Source organism: Manis javanica, chromosome 14 (assembly GCF_040802235.1).
Source record: "Manis javanica isolate MJ-LG chromosome 14, MJ_LKY, whole genome shotgun sequence".
Taxonomy (NCBI): domain Eukaryota; kingdom Metazoa; phylum Chordata; class Mammalia; order Pholidota; family Manidae; genus Manis; species Manis javanica.
Genome location: NC_133169.1, coordinates 15,117,585 through 15,135,118, shown reverse-complemented (window position 1 = coordinate 15,135,118; position 17,534 = coordinate 15,117,585). Strand labels below are relative to the sequence as shown.

The 17,534-nt window shown below is 37.9% G+C and overlaps 1 protein-coding gene across 3 annotated transcripts in view; it reads left to right on the top strand.

Annotated features, from left to right (window-relative positions):
- Positions 1 to 17,534, top strand: part of LYPLAL1 (lysophospholipase like 1) — a 122,354-nt gene that overhangs the window by 90,280 nt on the left and 14,540 nt on the right. Inside the window, exons 7-8 of one of the 3 annotated variants that reach the window (XR_001852433.3) lie at positions 2,042 to 2,153; positions 6,610 to 6,714. Coding sequence is in view for 2 of the 3 variants with exons in the window: in XM_073221947.1 (XP_073078048.1) it covers positions 6,610 to 6,714; positions 9,260 to 9,267 (113 nt within the window). In the remaining variant the exon portion in view is untranslated. Of the gene's footprint in view, positions 1 to 2,041; positions 2,154 to 6,609; positions 6,715 to 9,259; positions 17,517 to 17,534 lie in introns of those variants that run through there. The other 2 variants (XM_073221947.1, XM_073221946.1) reach the window with 2 other exon arrangements.

Below are 17,534 nucleotides of genomic sequence, written 5' to 3'. Positions count from 1 at the left end.
TGGGGTACAAAGTCTTAAGGGAATAATAGTTGTTTGTTTGGGGAATAGTGTATTTTGATGAAGATAATAGTTGGTTTCATTCTTTCAAACAGTTTGATAGGAATGCATGATTATTAAACTAGAAATAGAATTGTTAATGTTATATAATAATTCTAATAGTATGGAAAGCTATAGTAAAACTTTCAAATACCTTTTTACTCACAACAGCAGAAATTTTTTTAAAAAAGAGGAAATAGTAAATTAAAAGGAATAGTAGAGTTAATATATCAATCATTACAATAAGTATAATTCATTTGAATTCTCTTGTTAAAAGCCAGAACAGTCAAATTGGTATTAAAAAGGACTCCAAATATATGTTACAAAGAATATAATTAAAACAAAAGAGAAAAAAGTTATATTAAAGGAAGGACCAAACAGATGTCAGACAAATACAAAGAGAATTGAAGAGTGGAAATACAAATATTAGGCAGTGATTAAGAGAACTAATCAGGGTAAAGAAGGATGTAATTAAATGTTTGACAACAGTCATAACCTTTATGCACCAAACAACACAGTAGCAAAATAACTAAAGCAAAATGATTTGAATTAAAAGAAAAAACTTAATAAAAAATAAAATGCATCTTTCTCAGGACTGGAGAGACTCAGTAGGCTCTAAATAGCACTAACATAAAGGAATTGAATAATATGATAACTTCATTTAATACATGTATGTACATAGATAGAAAAAGCATTATACTCTCAAATGGAGAATATATTTCTTGAATGTCCATGGAGCATTTGCAGAAATTATTCATGTCCTCATCCACAAAGAAAAATATAATTTTAACTTCTAATTTTAGATTTTAAAAATTACATGGGCTACATTCGTTGATCATAATCATTCAAAAAAATTAAAAGATGATTCTTAAGGACTTGAAAGCACTTCAGATTCCAAGTCATAAATACTTGGAAATTAAGATACATGAATTCAAGAATCCTTTTGGATAGCAAAGAAAATATCCAAAAGGAGTATAAGCTATACAGAACACAATGGAAAGGAGAATATATCATAATCCATGGGGCACAGTAATAACTGTATTCAGAGGAAAAGGAATAACCTTAAATGTCTTCATTATTAGAGAAAAAAGATGAAAAATAAACGAGTTATTACCAACCTCTCCCCTCCATAAGTAAGGTTCAAAAGAATTCAATTATGTTTTTTTATATATCATTGAAATGACCTGAATGAGCCTATACCTCAGTCAGGGATTCAACTTTAAAATCTAAAATCCTGCCTGTTCCTGTCTGATTTGTCACCACCTGGTGGTGATCGTCTACTCAGGCTTAGCTATCAATGGAGAGGACTTTGAATCATGTTACTAGCTAGGTCTACAGGACAGACCAATTCAAGAGCTGTTATAGTTAGTCGCCTCATTTTTTGGAGTTGATACAAGGAGAATGTGCTAGGAAATTGCTGGTGTATGAACTAGCTCCTGAGTCAGGGAAAAAAAAGATGGGGGTAGGGTGGATGGGAATGGAATATTTCTGAATTTAAGTAAACTTTAAATTGTTAATATTCTTTAGAAGTTATAAGGCCCTGGTTTAATTTATACTTGTTTTAGTCGTACTCATTAGTTTTCACACACTCCAAATTTTAAGTGAAAAATGATCATTTAGGCATATCAGCTACTTTGTTTCATTGAGTTGTGTCCCACATTTTTCTTTTCTTTTAATTACTGCCATACATTATCTCCAAAGCCAGAACCTTTCAAGAGCCAGCCTGCATCCAGGCCTGAATCATACACTATTGACAAAAGGGTCAGTTCTGTTCTAACAGCGAATATTTATCATTGGTGATGATGTCAGAGAAAAAAACAGAGAAACTGAATTTTGAGACCACCAGTTGGGTAGACAGATGCAGATTTAGATACCTCATCTCTTTTTTTTTTTTCTCGGCACATCTGGTAGTTTCTAGTCAGTTGAAAATAAATTCTTCCTGTAAAGTCTTTTGGTTAATTAATCCAAAAGCTTTTGGTTAATTAATCCTTTTTATTTAACCTAGGATTGCGCAACAAAGGCAAATATTGAGGATACTTACCAATTTGTGGAAAATAACGTCACACATTTTCCAAAGAATTCATCCACATCTGCCGGCTTTATCCCCATGACTCCAGGTTGGCCCCATTGTCTCTCGGTCTGTCTCTGTAACATGTGGATACGAATGTGTGATTGGGTAGGTGGTGGGCAGTCAAGAGTAGTGTGAGTGGGATTCTGGACTAACATGAGCTTTTAGATGCTCTTTTCTCCTATTTGTTTTTTAAAAGGTCAGCATGTGAACCACTTCAATGGCTCCTACTGTTTTCCCTTGCATTTTACAATGCCTGTGTGAGCTCCGGGAGGGAGCACGTTTAGTGTGCATACCATTCAATTTAGATTCTACTAGAGCAAATGATTACAGTAACTGGGAGGAAAAAACTGGAAAATAAGTCCCTGATGTAAAACTGCTCACAGGGCCAAAACGGTAGTGCCAGCTCTGATTGCAGTACCTTAGACACATTACTTTGCCAACAGCCTTTTTAAAAATATATAATTTATTGCTGGTTTGGGCAGGCATATTAAAAAATACTGCTTTTTAATCAGCCAGTTGTCTTTGTGTTACATGTTAATATTGAAAGTTCCAATTTGCCTTTGCTAATTTTTACCTTTTTTTGTTCTTAAATGAAGAATGTTAATGGCAACAAATTGGGCAAAAGAGAAAGAATGCCTGGAGGGCTGACTTAGCACAGGTGTGGACCTGGGGTATATATAGCCTTTCTACAATTGTCTAGCTAGTGTTCCTTTCCTTGGTTACATGGATTAAAGGCAGCCAGCCAATCACTCAAATAATAAAGGCTTATTATTTTCTTCTTTTGTTGAAGTCAGAAATCCAGGTCTCATGAAAGCCTTGAAATAAAGAACATGATACCTGCTAGGAGTTTTCATGATACATCAAGGAGTTTATGAAGAGATGAATCATAAATAAATGTTAAGTCATGATACAATAGATATACCCATTACATAATGACAAAGAAAATTTTTTGCAAAGCAATGCCTGATTGTTACATAAACTGCTTATGCAAGTATTAGGATAACATTAAAAGTACATGAAAGATAAATAATTCTGTGAAAATGGTTCCTGTTAATGGCTGTGTCAGAGAAAGATCAAAGTGAATTTGTGGATGAATTACTTAGTGCTGGAAAATACCACCCCAATTATTCTTTGAAAATAAACTTCAAAGTTGCAGCAAAACTGGTTCTTGTATAGTAGTTACCTGTGAGCATTCATAAACCCTGGCATTTCTTCTTAAACCAGAGCATGAATTTGGGGTGTTTTCTGTTTCCCAAACCCTAGAGGAATCTTCTGGAGTAACACAATCAGACTCAAGAGAACACAGAGTCATTTCAAACACAACACTCATTAATAACCCCTGCAATATACTGCTTATTTATTTATATCAAATGTACCCATCACTTAAACCTAGGACATTTTCCAAAGAACTAATAACATGAAACTTCTGGCCAAAGTCAATAACAACAAAAAAATAACCTTAGCCGACCCTTATCTCCTTCAAGTACAGAGATTAAATAATTCAAGTCCTGGATGAAGCCCCAGGAAGCTCAGCCTTTGCCAGACCAGAAGAGCTGAAATGTGGACAGAATATGCCTCTGCTTATCTGTTAAATATAACTATGCCTAGAGGGAACTACAAAACCAGTATCTCTTAAATGCCTCTTATTTCAGGCCTTGTGCTGCCTCCTTTACTTACAGTGTGTCATTTTTGAATAGTCCTCTGAGGACCTCTGATTCATTCATTCATTCAGTCATTGATTCACAAATGTTTGTTCCCATTTTGCAGATGAGAAAACATGCTCCTAAGCTTCAACAAGTAATTTTCCCAGTATCACCCAGCCAGGTAATAAGTTGCAGAGAGGAAGTTTGAAGCTAGATGGATATGAGTCCTAAGTCATGTTCTTTCCTCCATTGAGGAGCTGTCAAACAAGGGCTTCATCAGAATCATTTGGAGTCTCAACATATATTTCTGATTCTAGATCATTTAAACGAAATTTTCTGTGTTAGGGCACAGGAATTTATGTTAACCATTGTTTCTGTGTGATTTTGATATGTAGCCAGGTTTAGAAACAACTAAAACACAGCATACTAATTTCCCAACTCAGTACAGGAATTGCCCCAAAACACTTAATAATTGATTCATCAGACAAATATTTATTAAGCACCCACCAATCCCTGACATTGTTATAGCCATGGCAGTGAACAAAAATTCCTGCCCTCATGAAGCTTACATTCTACTGTGGGGGTGGAGACAGGTTGCAGGGGACAGAAAAATGCATGATAAATAAGTTATGCATTATGTTGGGAGATGGTAAGTGCTAAGGAAAAATATAGAGGAGTATAAGTGGATCAGTGGGGGTACATATTAAAAATGGGGGGTCAGGGTGGTCTTCCCTGTGAAGGCAATATTTGAAGGAGGTGAGGAAAACTACTTTTATGTTTAAATGAAATGGGAGACCCTTGTCAGGTTTTGAGCAAAAAAGTTATGTAAAGGGACAAATAAAAACAAAGGATGCCATTTATAAAGGCCAGAAGATTTTGAAAGATTTCTACTCCAGACTCTATGGAAAGGCAGGGTTTTTTTTCCTACATTATTCCAGAAAAGCTGTTACAATTTCACATGAAAGGAGGCTTCACTATTCTTTAATTACCCATCCACTTCATTCAACCATTCATTAACCAAATATTTAATAAATCCGCAGCCTACCCTGTGTTAGGTGCTATGCCAACTGCAGACGGCTTTATAGGATTTATGACTCGGCTCCCAAAGTGCTCGCGGGCAGCAATGTATGTGGTCCAGGTTGCCTGTGAAGTAATTGTTTATTCCCAACCTAATTACTTCCATTGTAATTAAAGCCCTTTCCTTTGGCTGATTGTCAATTGATGATGTAGTCAGTCAAAGCAGTCACCAGCTCTGTGCTTGTGACAAAGTATGGCTGGCTGTCCCTTCCAAAGGTATATTGGGAGGGAAAGGTCTTGAATGCACAGGTTTATCTGAATGGGAAGATGAGAAATTACTGTAGAAAAGAAAGAGTATCAGAGTGGGAGGACATGGACAGTAGAAGCTAAGAAATTTCTCGTTTCCTGGGATTGAAGGTGGGGGTAACAGAGAAGATACTGCTTGAATTTTAGGAAAAAGGAAAGAAGCATGAATCTAACTAGTGACTTTTACTTATGCGGTTTATATTTTGAATTTATTTTGTTGCCATTGAGTAGGAAAATTCTTTAGAGCAATAGCAAAACATGCAATGGAAACATGCCAAAGAAAAAAATCTTAATATGGTGACTAACTCTTTTAGAATGATTACGTTTGCAGACTTCACAGGTAGTGGAAATAGTGTGGTAATGCACAGCATAACAGAATTAACAGTCACCTCCATTTTCTTACTCAGAAGGAGTAAACAGTCAGGGACCAAAAATCCGATTAATATCTTAACCGTGCTTTAACACAAGGACATTTCTAGGGGCCACATTTAAAAGATTTTTCTTAGTGCTTTACCTCTAGGTTAATTAATATGCTAACTTTATGGCATAATAATGATTTTGTTTTATAAATATGTCAAATTAAGGTATGATTGTAGCATATCCCATCTCTCCCACTCAATTTTTTTATTCCTAAATATTTAAACTGATAAACTGAATTTTTACAAGGCATCTTGATTATAAATGTATCGTAATCATAAACATATCATACTGTGAAGAGGCAGAAAAATCTGATAAAGACATCATTTTCTAAATATGGTCTTGCCATTTTATTTTCAAGAATAAAGAAAGTTAGAAATACAACTAGAAATCATAAAGACACCAAGCTATTATCTCCTTGAAGTGACAAAGATATACATGATTTGTTAAAGTTCCTCATATGAGATATAAAGCTTGGTTGAGAATTCAAGTCTGATAGAGTACAAATCACAAGCTTAGATTTGCTGATGGAGAAATGGAACATAATGTCTAAATCAGACCCCCCTCAGATCACTAGCAGAGTCCAGATGGAAGAACAGCAATATAAAACCAAAGTGTATACCTCTCTCAGCCAGAGATCTGAGCATACCATGGTTAAGGGAAAACAAACAAGAAAAGAAAAGCTTACTTTGTCTTATATATGTACTTGGTGCTAGTATTTGTTCACTTATTAGGTGCTTTAAGACAGCATTTTTTAAAGATTCTATTGGCTTTTCCAAAAACAGTGGTACTACAGTTTTCTCTTGAGAACTAACCTGTGCTAGTCCCATAGCACAAGTGGGCTTGAACATATGTCCACTGATTCATGCTTTTTAAAGTGTTTCTCATCTGAAGGCAGTTTTCTCTGGGCATTTTCTATATTCCTAACCAGGAGGTCAGCTCCATGAGATTAAAAGATTACAGTCTTTTCTTTTTGACATTCTAAGTGTGAACTTAAAAGCATTTGAAAAATATTGTTAATAAAAAGACTGTACAGGTAATTTAGGAGTGCAGAATTGATTAATGTTTATTTTTAACATTTTATAAAACTGAAATGCAAGTTTCTTTCTTCCTTACTAGACTCCTGTGGAGAGCATACTGGCCTTATATTTGACCGTTTCACCAGTGCAGTAATAGATGGCCACCTGCCAAGAAATGAATTCCAGTACCACAGGTACACCAAAGGTAAACTTTTAAAATCTCTTGAGAAGACTATGATTCTATGTCAGGAATAAGGTATGAAGGAATGAAGAAATCAGCAAGTCCTTTCTCCCTAACCCAACTATAAAGCTAGATCAATCTGACCAAAAAAAAAAAAAAGCATTCTAGTAATCTGGAAATAACCAAGCAGTCTGCCAAAACCAGCCACTTTGTTGTTGGGGCAGGGAGGGCGGGGGTGGTTGCCTTTATTTGGAGAGGAAGGAGGGAAACACACACCCAGAAACAGATAAGAAAAGCCTGCAGCAATTCTAGTATGCAATTGCAATCCCCCTTGGGATATGAGGGGTATACCAGAAGACTAGACAGGGAGATCCTGAAATGAGACAGCCACGGGGCACCTTGATACATCCTTGGCTGTCTGGAAGCCTATACTCAGGAAGTAAAGACGAGTAGAAAGTAAGAACTAGGGCAACTTGAAAACTGTCCAGACTTGGAAGGCACTTCCCAAACCAAACACAGATCTACCAACAGAAAGTAGAAGCTTTAGAGACTTGATCTGTTGGGAGTACAGCCTGTGGCCAGTCATTGGCTGAGCGCTAAGATACACAGACACAGGATCACCTCTAGGAAACCATGCTAAAAAATGAAAATGAGATTTTTTTTTTAACTCTGAGCAGAAGCATCACTAGCCACACACTGCAGGGGTGATAGGCTCTGCAGATCAAGTCTAAGCTAGTTAATTTTTTAAATTTTTTTAATTAAATAAAATAAATTAAGCAACAGAAGCAGCAACTACAAAAACCCGCAGGAGAAAAAAAATAAAACGAGACTAAGAGTTGTTATATTATCTAAAATGTCCAATTTTCAATAAAAAGTTATAAGGCATGTAAAATGCAGAAAAATATGACCTATACTCAGGAGGGAAAAAATACAGTCAGTGAAAACAGACTCTGAAAACAACTCTGAGTTTGATTTAACAAATATAGAATTCAAAACATCTATTATTAATATGTTCAAAGAATATTTTAAAGCCAACAAAAATTATGCTGACAATGACTCAATATAGGGAACATTGATAAATCTATTAAAAAGTGCCAGATGATAATTCTAGAGTTGAAAAATACATTAGCCAAAATGAAATTCTCACCAGTTGGGATCAATAGCAGATCTGAGCTAAATGAAGAAAGAATCAGTGAATTGGAAGATGGGTCAATACAATTTATCCAATCTGAAGAACAGAGAGGAAAAAAATCGAAGATAAATTTATCAAAGCCTCAGAGACCCCTGTGCCACTACCAAGCATATCAACCTATGTGTAATGGGGTATCCCAGTGGGAGAGGAGAGAAAGAAAGGGGCGGAACAAATATCTGAAGAAACAATGGCTGAAAACATCCCAAACTCTATTAAAAAACATTTATCAGTGGATCTAAGAATATCAGTGAATTCCAAGTAGGATAAACATGAAGAAATCCTTACCTAGATGTTAAACTGTTGGTTAAACTGTTGAAAGCCAAAGAAAAAGAGAATATTTTGAGAAACTTCAAGAGAAAAGCAACTTTAGTGTCAGGAGCTGAGATGCAGCAGAGGCATCCTTAGTTAGGTAAGCTGGAATGCATGTCAATCCGCGAACCTGTTTACCCAGATCCTAGATCTTACACTAAATACAAATAGAGTCCTTTCATCCTGATGCTTGCATGTATAGGTTTGAGGAAGAGATTTTATTTACATTATTAGATACCTTTGAAAAATAGATTAATAAAAGAGAATCCATAAATGAAAAAGTCTATATCCAACTTGACGCTGACCAAGTCATCTGATCAATATAACAGCAGGACTGATTATTTTTATAATGTTCTAAGAAGTGAAAATTCTACCAAGAGCTGTGATAAAATTCTAGGGAAATGTCTTGATAACCACAGGCATCCCATTCTCCCACGAATGACAACAGACAGACAAATATCGAGTCTGCATGGTCCAAACAGGTGAGAACGGTATAGCCATGCCTTTTGCCAAGTTGCCAGAGTTTAAAGAATTTAGCATTTGAAAACCTGCATTTAAATGTGGTTAGGCGGATTATGAGAACAAAGTGTACAGCTGATTCCAAACAAAAACAGAAGCCTTGTAATTAACAAAATGCTCAAGGTCAAATCTGTACCTCTTTATTCAATTTCAACAAGTAAACAAACAAAAACCAAAGTTCTCTGACTTTTAATACCACGTGTTCAGACTATTTGGTATATTTTGCTCTCTACATGAGCTCACTTTGTGGATAATTAGAAAGTTAAGTAATTGTCTAGAAAAGGTAAACATCTGTTAAAGTCTGTAAGAAGAGGCTTAATTTATTTGATACAACTGCAATATAATAGCGGCTTGTATTAACACACAAATCCTTCTTGTGTCTATCATATGATGTCATGTGGAACTGCCAACACATACTTCCTGATGTAAGACTTTTCCTGTGTACTCCATTCATAATAATCAGAACCTACATTGTGATATCATTTTTTCCCTACACTCTGAATAAATAAACAAAAGGTATTGACTGTGATTTATTTGTCTTTTCCTTAGGCACCTGATGATGACACTTCAGAAGAGACAATTTACTGGTGTGATAGAATTAAATGACTAGTGACTGAGAAGGGGGGACATTTTCAGCTCTAAATTAACAAGCTTAATTCCTTCAGATTTATGCTCTTATTTTAGTTTCATGATGTGCCGCTGAACATGTGTTTCCAGGCGTTCTTCCTTTTGTTGTTCTTTTTCTCTAGCAGAATTGTTTCTCTGTAATCAAGAGCTGTACACCCCACCTCTTTCTGTACGTCCTACAGGGCTTTTTGAATGTCTTTTGTAAGTATTGCTGACCACATGGCTATAAAGGGATGGGGAGGAACTCAGAGGTAGGATTTTGAACAAAAATACAACGAAGTGGGATGGTGGAGTCAATTATTTCTGACACTGAAAACAGCATGCCCAAATACATGTTTAAATAGGAACGCATGCTGTTTGTGTGGGGGCACAACAGCCTGAATGATTTATCAGGGGTGAGAGCGGGATACAGGAAAAGACCCACAATTTATAAAATAGAAAATGTGGCCTGCACCATTTATCTGAAGAAAACTTGTCACGTTTTATCTTAGTGGCATTAATCATGTTGCAGAAGGGAGGTTCTATTTCCTACCTTGAGATTTAAGGATTCATAGTCCTCCAGAGCAGGCAAAGAGATGGATTTTCCTGACATTACCATATAAGATAATCCATAATGCCCCTCTAAAAGCTCACCTGCCCTCCTCTTGTATCAGGCTTTGAAAACTGATTTTAACCTTATTATTATTATTATTATTATGAGTATTGTGTACTATTCTTCAAAGAGTTAACTCTCCTTTCTTCTTCAGTATTAACCCAACAATTAGTTATTTTTCCTAAATCATTCCTACTGCCCCTTAAATCTCATGAAAACCTTTATCTAAGTCTAAAAGAAAATACTGGGATTTTCAAAGACAGTTTTCAGCATATTTTCTCTATTCTCCTCTCCCTCCTTTCCCTGCAGCCAGACCCCAACACCCTTCCTTGTCTCTGTCCATACTTCTTCTGTATTTTGGAAAATTTCTTAGGACGAGACAGGCAAGACTTTCCTGACCATTCCCACTCTATAGCAAGCTTTCTCTTATTTCAAATGTTCTTGACGCCAACATCTATAACTACCACACAGGTCCTGCTTTCCTGGTATGCTGCCTGCTAATTACCCTCCAGATGACTTTAGCCCTTATCTCCCCACGGATGTCCCAAGTTCCTCCTCTGCCCTCCACCTCTTAAGCACATCTAACGAGTACTATCAAATGTACAAACAAGGCAAAAGTATCCATAATTTTCTCTATGTTCAGAAATATGGACTACATTGTCTAATTTATATTCATAAATATGGAGTGGTATTGTCTAATCTCTAATCTCTATTTTCCTTGTCAAATTTTAAGCAGTTTTTCCATTAAATGAAAATAGCAAAGTCAATTGCAGGAAAGATTTTCTTCTAAAAGCAAATTATATATCTATTATAAATGCCAAAGATATTTCCATAGACTAGGCTAAGGATATGCTATCTATTAAGGTAAACTATAGGTAAATAAAATGGTATGTTTCATCTCACATCAGTATAAATATTAAAATATTAACATAAAATTAAATATAACTCTAAATGTAATACAGAATTGAAGGTAAACTAAAAATATTACACCCATCTTAAAGCTCAAGATTCCAGATTCTGCTTTCCTCTGCACCCCCAAAGTACTACTCTAACTAAAAGAGCCTAGAACCCTTGAGCTTTCTTTCTGCCGCTATTTTTTGCTACTTTTTAACCTGAAATTTAAGTGTTTCCTTCCAGAGAATGGGAGCAAAGCAAAAACCATCTGTGATCTTTCATCTTGACTAGGAGAAAAGAAATCCTTATATACTTTTTTGAAACACTTATGATACGGAATACCTACAATAAAATTATGTTTCCTGCAGTCCCTCTCCCCCTCTTTGGAGCAGGGTAATTTCCTATGAATTGGCCTCTCATTCAATTCATCTTTCAGCTTTTTAAAGAAACAAAACATTAATTGGACTTGCCATTGTGCCTTCAACTATTTTGGTGACAATTTTCTGTGACAGAGAAAAAGAGTTGCTAATTCATTGCTTTAGGAAATGAAGGCCTAATAGCCTCACATCTGGTAAATTATGGCCTTCCGGCTCCTCGAGGAAGCAGCGGTACGCACAGCATTATTTGGAATTAAGAAAAAGCAGCGAAGGAAATCAATTTTTACATTTGCAGTGGACTCTTTAAAAAACTAACGATTTACAAGCCAATAACATTTTCTTTATAAAGGTATCCATTGTCTAAGACATAGAATCAAGTCAGCCAGAGGATAAATTGAGCAAAAACCCTTCCAGAATCTCAAGGGAAACTCTGAGAGGTCACCGTGGACTTAGATCATGTGGCACAGTTTTGCCAGTAGAAGCAGGGACCTGTGTAAATTACCACAAATGTAATGATACCTCTTCAAGTCCTCTGAGGAAAATGGCAAATAAAGATTGCTTTTGCTTTGAATGAGAATCGTGTTGCACACTGCATGGGAAATTCAGTTCAGCCCCAATTTCACAGAACACCCAGACTGTTCAATTTGCAGAAGTAAAGATGGAGTATGGGGGCAAATCCCCCAAGGACATTCGCAGCAGCCTTCACTCTGAATTACAGGAGTTCAGGTGCAGAAAATGAGATGTCTTGCCTCAATTTCTGTCCCAGTAGGGAGGTTGGTGGTGAATGGCTTTTATCACATCAATACCAAGCTGTACCACAGTTTGTGACTGTTAGGAGTTGTTCCTATCCAGTACCCAAGGGGGAATGAACTGCAGTGACCAAAGAGGAAAACTGGAGGGCTTCAGCCGTGGATACACGAGGTCTGGTGAAAATAAACCTTCCTGAGTAGGCGGCGGCCCTTGGAGTTGGGCTTTTTCTGTCCTGGCAGAATGGCGACAGCACAGCACAGCACAACCTAAGATTACTTCCACCTAATCCCCTGTAATCCCCAATTGGAACAATTTTACAAGGAGTCATGCCCCTTTCTCTGGCATTTCTATTGAGAGCTTTAGGAGGTGGACACGTGTCCATTGTGATGCATTTCGGCAGCTTCTTTCACTTAGAGCTGAAAACAGCCATTTATTTTGGTCAGTAAATTTTTGTGTTGTAAGTGTAGTTTATCGGAAGTATTTCCTTGATCACAGATCACAAAAAACAGTATGTGCTTAGAGGGGGAGGGGAAGGGGGAGGAAGACTAGATTTAAAGATCATGTTTCCTGCCTAAATCTGGGCCTTGTACCATGCAGTTGACACAAACAGGAAGTGAGGTGAATAGCAGCACAGCAGGTTCGCGTTAGGACGTCATGCTATGATCAGGTAGTTCAAATCAGAACTAAGAGACAAAGAGGAAGCACCACATTTTAGGCTCAGACACTGGCAAACAGAGGGACAGAGCCGGCCTAGGGCTTCACACACCTGCTGCGTCAGATGCTAATTCCTTCCTCGGTTTGACTGTAGCTCAGTAAATGACTCATGTTCCAATGACTGTTCACCTGAAGGTATTCAACAAATTGGCTTAAATAATTGATACGTTTAATCTCATCTCTTAAAACCAGAAAATTACCATCATAGTTTTTGAAAGTATCCTAGCAAATCTTTGAAAGTTAATTCAATTCACTGGCCTATGTCCAGAAATAAACGTGGGGACTTCAAATTATAAAGTTTGTCCAGCTCAACTGTTTTCAAGGAGATGGGTAATTTTTTCTTAAGTTTCAGAGGAGATGTGAGAACGCAGGAAAATGTAAAATATATAATAAGAAAGATTATCCCAGAAGTTGGAATCAGTGATAAAATTTTTTCAAATTGTTACCACATTTATCATCTCCTTTTATCTTCCTGACAGCCTTATGATTTGGCAGGGACCAACATCCCCGTTTTGCACATTGGAATTAGAGGCTTGGATTGTTGTAAGTCATTTAGCCAAGGATCCTAACAAAGTCAGAACTGGCACGTAACTAAATCGTACGCTCTTTTCCATAAAGCACATTGCTGTGGGTCTGGCCTCTTTGTGGGGGAACCAGGCCTCTTTGTGTTTGAGGGTCTTCCCATGCGTCACCGTCAGTGTACATGGCAGGAAGAGAAAGAGAAAAATGGAGAGGGCTTACTCTGTGGTACGCCTGTTCAAAGCACTTTTATATATAATTCATTTAATCATCGCAACAAGTTTATGACATCTATGCTATTGTGTGGGTGTATTTCACAGATAAGAAAATGACGTTCAAGGAGGAATATGGAACTCGCTGATCTTCATACAGCAGCTGAGTGACCGAGCTGGGGTTTGAATGCAGGGAGTCAATCTCCTGACTTCATTCTCTCTCTAAATTCAGTGAAATTCCTTTGTCTCTCCTTTGATATTGAGCACAATCTTTGCCACATGAAAAAGTACTTAAAAAATGATTTATGAACTGGGAAAGAAGAGATGATACCCTGCCATTTTGCCCACTTGCCGCTAGGCCTACGGTTGAGCTTTCTGGCCTCCGCGCTGTTGATGTCCAGGGAATGGGTCATTCTTTACAGCGGGGACATTTCTGTGCATTATGGGATGTTCAGCAGCATCCCTGGCCACCAGCAGCCTTTCGATTGGATAATCACAATCCCCCCATTACGATTATCAAAAATGTATCCAGACATTGCCAAATATCCACGGAGGTGTGGGGGATGAGAAACCCCCACCCCACCCCACCCCCCAGGCTGAGAACCGGCCAAGGGCGTGAAAACGAGGGACAGTCTAGAAGGGCGTGTGGCTGTTCAGGCCTTCCCAGGAACTGTGCTCCCCAGTGCTCCCACTGGACTGCCTTTTCTCAGCACAGCCTTGGAATGGGAAGAGAGGGCTTGTTTATCTTTGCCTCCCCTCCAGGTAGCTGAGAGAGAGCGCTCGTGGGGATGACATCCTTGAATCTAGGCCATATCCTAACTGCAGGAAGGAGAGGACAGTGGGTGGGGGATTCCTGACAGCGAGAGGATTGTATAGACTCACCAAAGCTTCCATAAGACTAGCATGCTGGTACAGTCAGCATGTTTCTGAAAGGGGGGAAGGGAATAAGAGTCCCTGTTAGGAAAGGGGTCTGACGCCCAGGTGAACTGAGAAGTAGGCACTTCCCCCAGTCAGGAGCTGACTTCGAGGTGGTGGTGTTGCTTTGATGTATGGCTGTAAGGGATGCAGAATAGAGAAAATCCAGAACCTGCTTATCTTCCAGCATGGAAGACATTTGTGTGTTTTCTGAGTCATCTGACACACAGAGTGTCAGACTTTCCTGATGGATAAGGAAACCTGATGTACTCATTTGTTACAACAATGAGGTCACTGGAAGACCCATAAAGCTGAAGTTTGCTATTCAAGTTCACATCTAGTTTGTTATTCAGATAATGGTTCCAAGCTTATTTAACAAGCCAGTTTTGACAGGTTGAATTTCTTTATAGGTTGTTTAATTGTAGCACCGCCATCCTATCATAAACAGTATTTTCAACTGTGTAAAGCAAACCAAAGTCAAGAGGATTTTCTCAGCGAGATTTACACTTCCTTCAAATGAAGACTTCCTAAGTCAGATTTTCATCAGAAATGTAAGGAAGGACTCCAGAATCTCGAGGCATATCTAAAAATCACACCAGAAAAAAGAAAAAAAGAAATGAGAGAGAAGAAATTACAGATAGACTTACACCTTTAAGAGGAGCTCAAGATATTTGAAAATCAGATTACAGGAATACCAAGAATCTTCTTTTTCTGAGATGAGGTTGCAGAATAGAATGAACATTATGGAGATGAGAAGTCACCACCAATTTTTTTAAATTTATAAATGAATATCATTTTCATCACTCCCAACCCCAATATGGAGTAGGTAGGCTTCAAAGTTTAGGCTGTTGTCCAAATCCCTTCTGGAACTTCACTGAGCCTCAGAACTTGCCTAAGCCTCATTTCCGCATATAAACATGTAGATAATACCTATTATGTAAGGGTTTTAATGCTTTAAAAAAAAAGATATTTTTAAACAGCAAAGTACTTGAACTAGTCAGTCAATAAATAGAAGCTATTATAATATTATTATCCCTAATATCTTTATGATCTACCTGCTTTTCCAGGATTGGAAACTCCATTTCATTCTTCCTGTCAAACTAGAACTTTGCCCATTTTCCTGAAATGTATACAGATGAAGGAGGTGGGATGAAAGGAAGATGACTACTTAATTTTTTTGCTGTTACCGGAATCACATTAACAGGTTGCTTATTACCCAGTTACATATGGTGAACAATGCGCATGTTTAATCTTGGGTAAGCACACAAGTTGTTTTCCATAGCATCAAACCACAAATAATTATCGAATACAATCCAGTTTCATATCCATCAGTCAGCATATGAAAAGTTGATGAAATATCGGTCCACCATTTTGAGGACCCTCTGCAAAGAGACATCAACATTTTAAGAAGTTGCATAGTAAAGATGTGAATGGGACTTTATTAATTAGTTTTTCAGGAACTACCCAAGACGACTGAGATAACATCCCAGTGGGATCCCTGATCAGGATGGGCCTGGCTGTTTAACTCACAGGACATTATACAAAGAGCAGATCCAACATCTTTTCTCTTTGTCATGCAGCCAGATAAACTGGCATGTAGGCACATGCATTTAACACCATCTTACCTCACACCCTCCTTAGCCCACAGCATCAGTTAAAAAAAAAAAAAAGTATTAGCCCATAAAGATAAAGAGAAACCAGGAAAAAAATCAACAGTGGATAGAGTATTTTGACACATTTTTGAAAATTGGAAAACAACAGATGAAAACACAGTGGGATAATGGAAAATCTAAGCACCTGTTTTCAGGGAAATGACAAAAAACGAGCCAATTCACTCTGCAAAACCCCAGAAAGGCTCAGAACTTGGAGGACCTACTCTCAGCAGAAGATGGAGTTCAGGAGAACACTGGATCCAAGCCTCGGCCCGAGCACCATACAATGATGTTCCTACTACAAACCCCCGCCCAAACACAGACACATGCGCGCACACGTGCACACACACGGACCAGAGGATTCTGCTCCAGGGAAACCAAACAAGAGAGGTTCTTACTGTGGGCTCCTGGGGAATGGAGGCCTGGGAATGGTCTCCTTCAGCCCCCCTTTCTCCTCCCACTTCCAGGCGCTAGTTGTCCAATCTATGCTGCCCCCTCCACACCTGCCCTGCTACTCCACCCCTGTCAGAAATTAGATTTTATTTTTCTGCACAGCCATAGGAAAAAGTCTCTAGATAACCATTTAGGGCTCCTCGATGGAAAGCATAGTCATTCTCTCCGATCAAGGACCTGACGGTGACCCCGCGGGCCACCAGCCCTGCTCTGCGTACACCTGCTCCCAGCAGTGTTGTAGCAGCTCACTCTTAGATGTAAATGAATGGACGAGAATCAGAGACACCTGAGGAAAATGTGCAATATGAACATACCGACCAAACCCAGCAAAACAGACAAATAAAACCCAAATAGACAAAGATGACCTAGGTGAATCAGTCAGTGCAGAAACCAGAAGTAAGCTTTTTAAAAAATTAAACTATCCTCAAAGATAAGCAAAGAAAAAAAAAACGCCCACAGTATAGACAGAGGTCACTATGAAAAAGGATCAGAGAACAAGAAAGAATTCTTATCCATTAAAAAAGACAAAAAACTGAAAAAAATATTAAATAGAAGATTGTAAGGTGAAGGATGAAAAATAGAACAAAAAGAAAAGGGAAATGGGAGGAGAAAGATGAGAGAGAGAGAGAAAAAAAAAAGGAACCAATCTCCAGAGTTAAGCAGTAACAAGGAGTTCCAGAAAGAGAAGAGAGAAAATGAAGTGGAGATACCCATCAGAGAAACAATTTTTAAAATTTTCAGAACTGAAACTCATGTGTCTCCCTATTAAAAGGCACATGGAGTTCACAGCACAGTGAGTGAAAAAAGATAAAATCCCAGGCAGATCATGGTACAACTGAGGCCACTTGAGATCTAAAAGGTAGCACAGAAGCTTCCAGATGAGACAGGACAAAACACAGTCAAGGGTACACAGACTGGTCTTTAGTTGCATAACAGCAAAGGAATCTTAGAAGACGGTGGAACAAAGCTTGAAAAATACTGGAGTGGCAATAATTTTTCATTTAGAATTCTATTGCCTCCTAAACTATCGACAATTTTAAGGACAAAATATCTGCTCTTTAAAATAATTTTGTCATGCAGGACATTGAAAAGCAAGACATTTCCCCTTGTTTTTTCTTA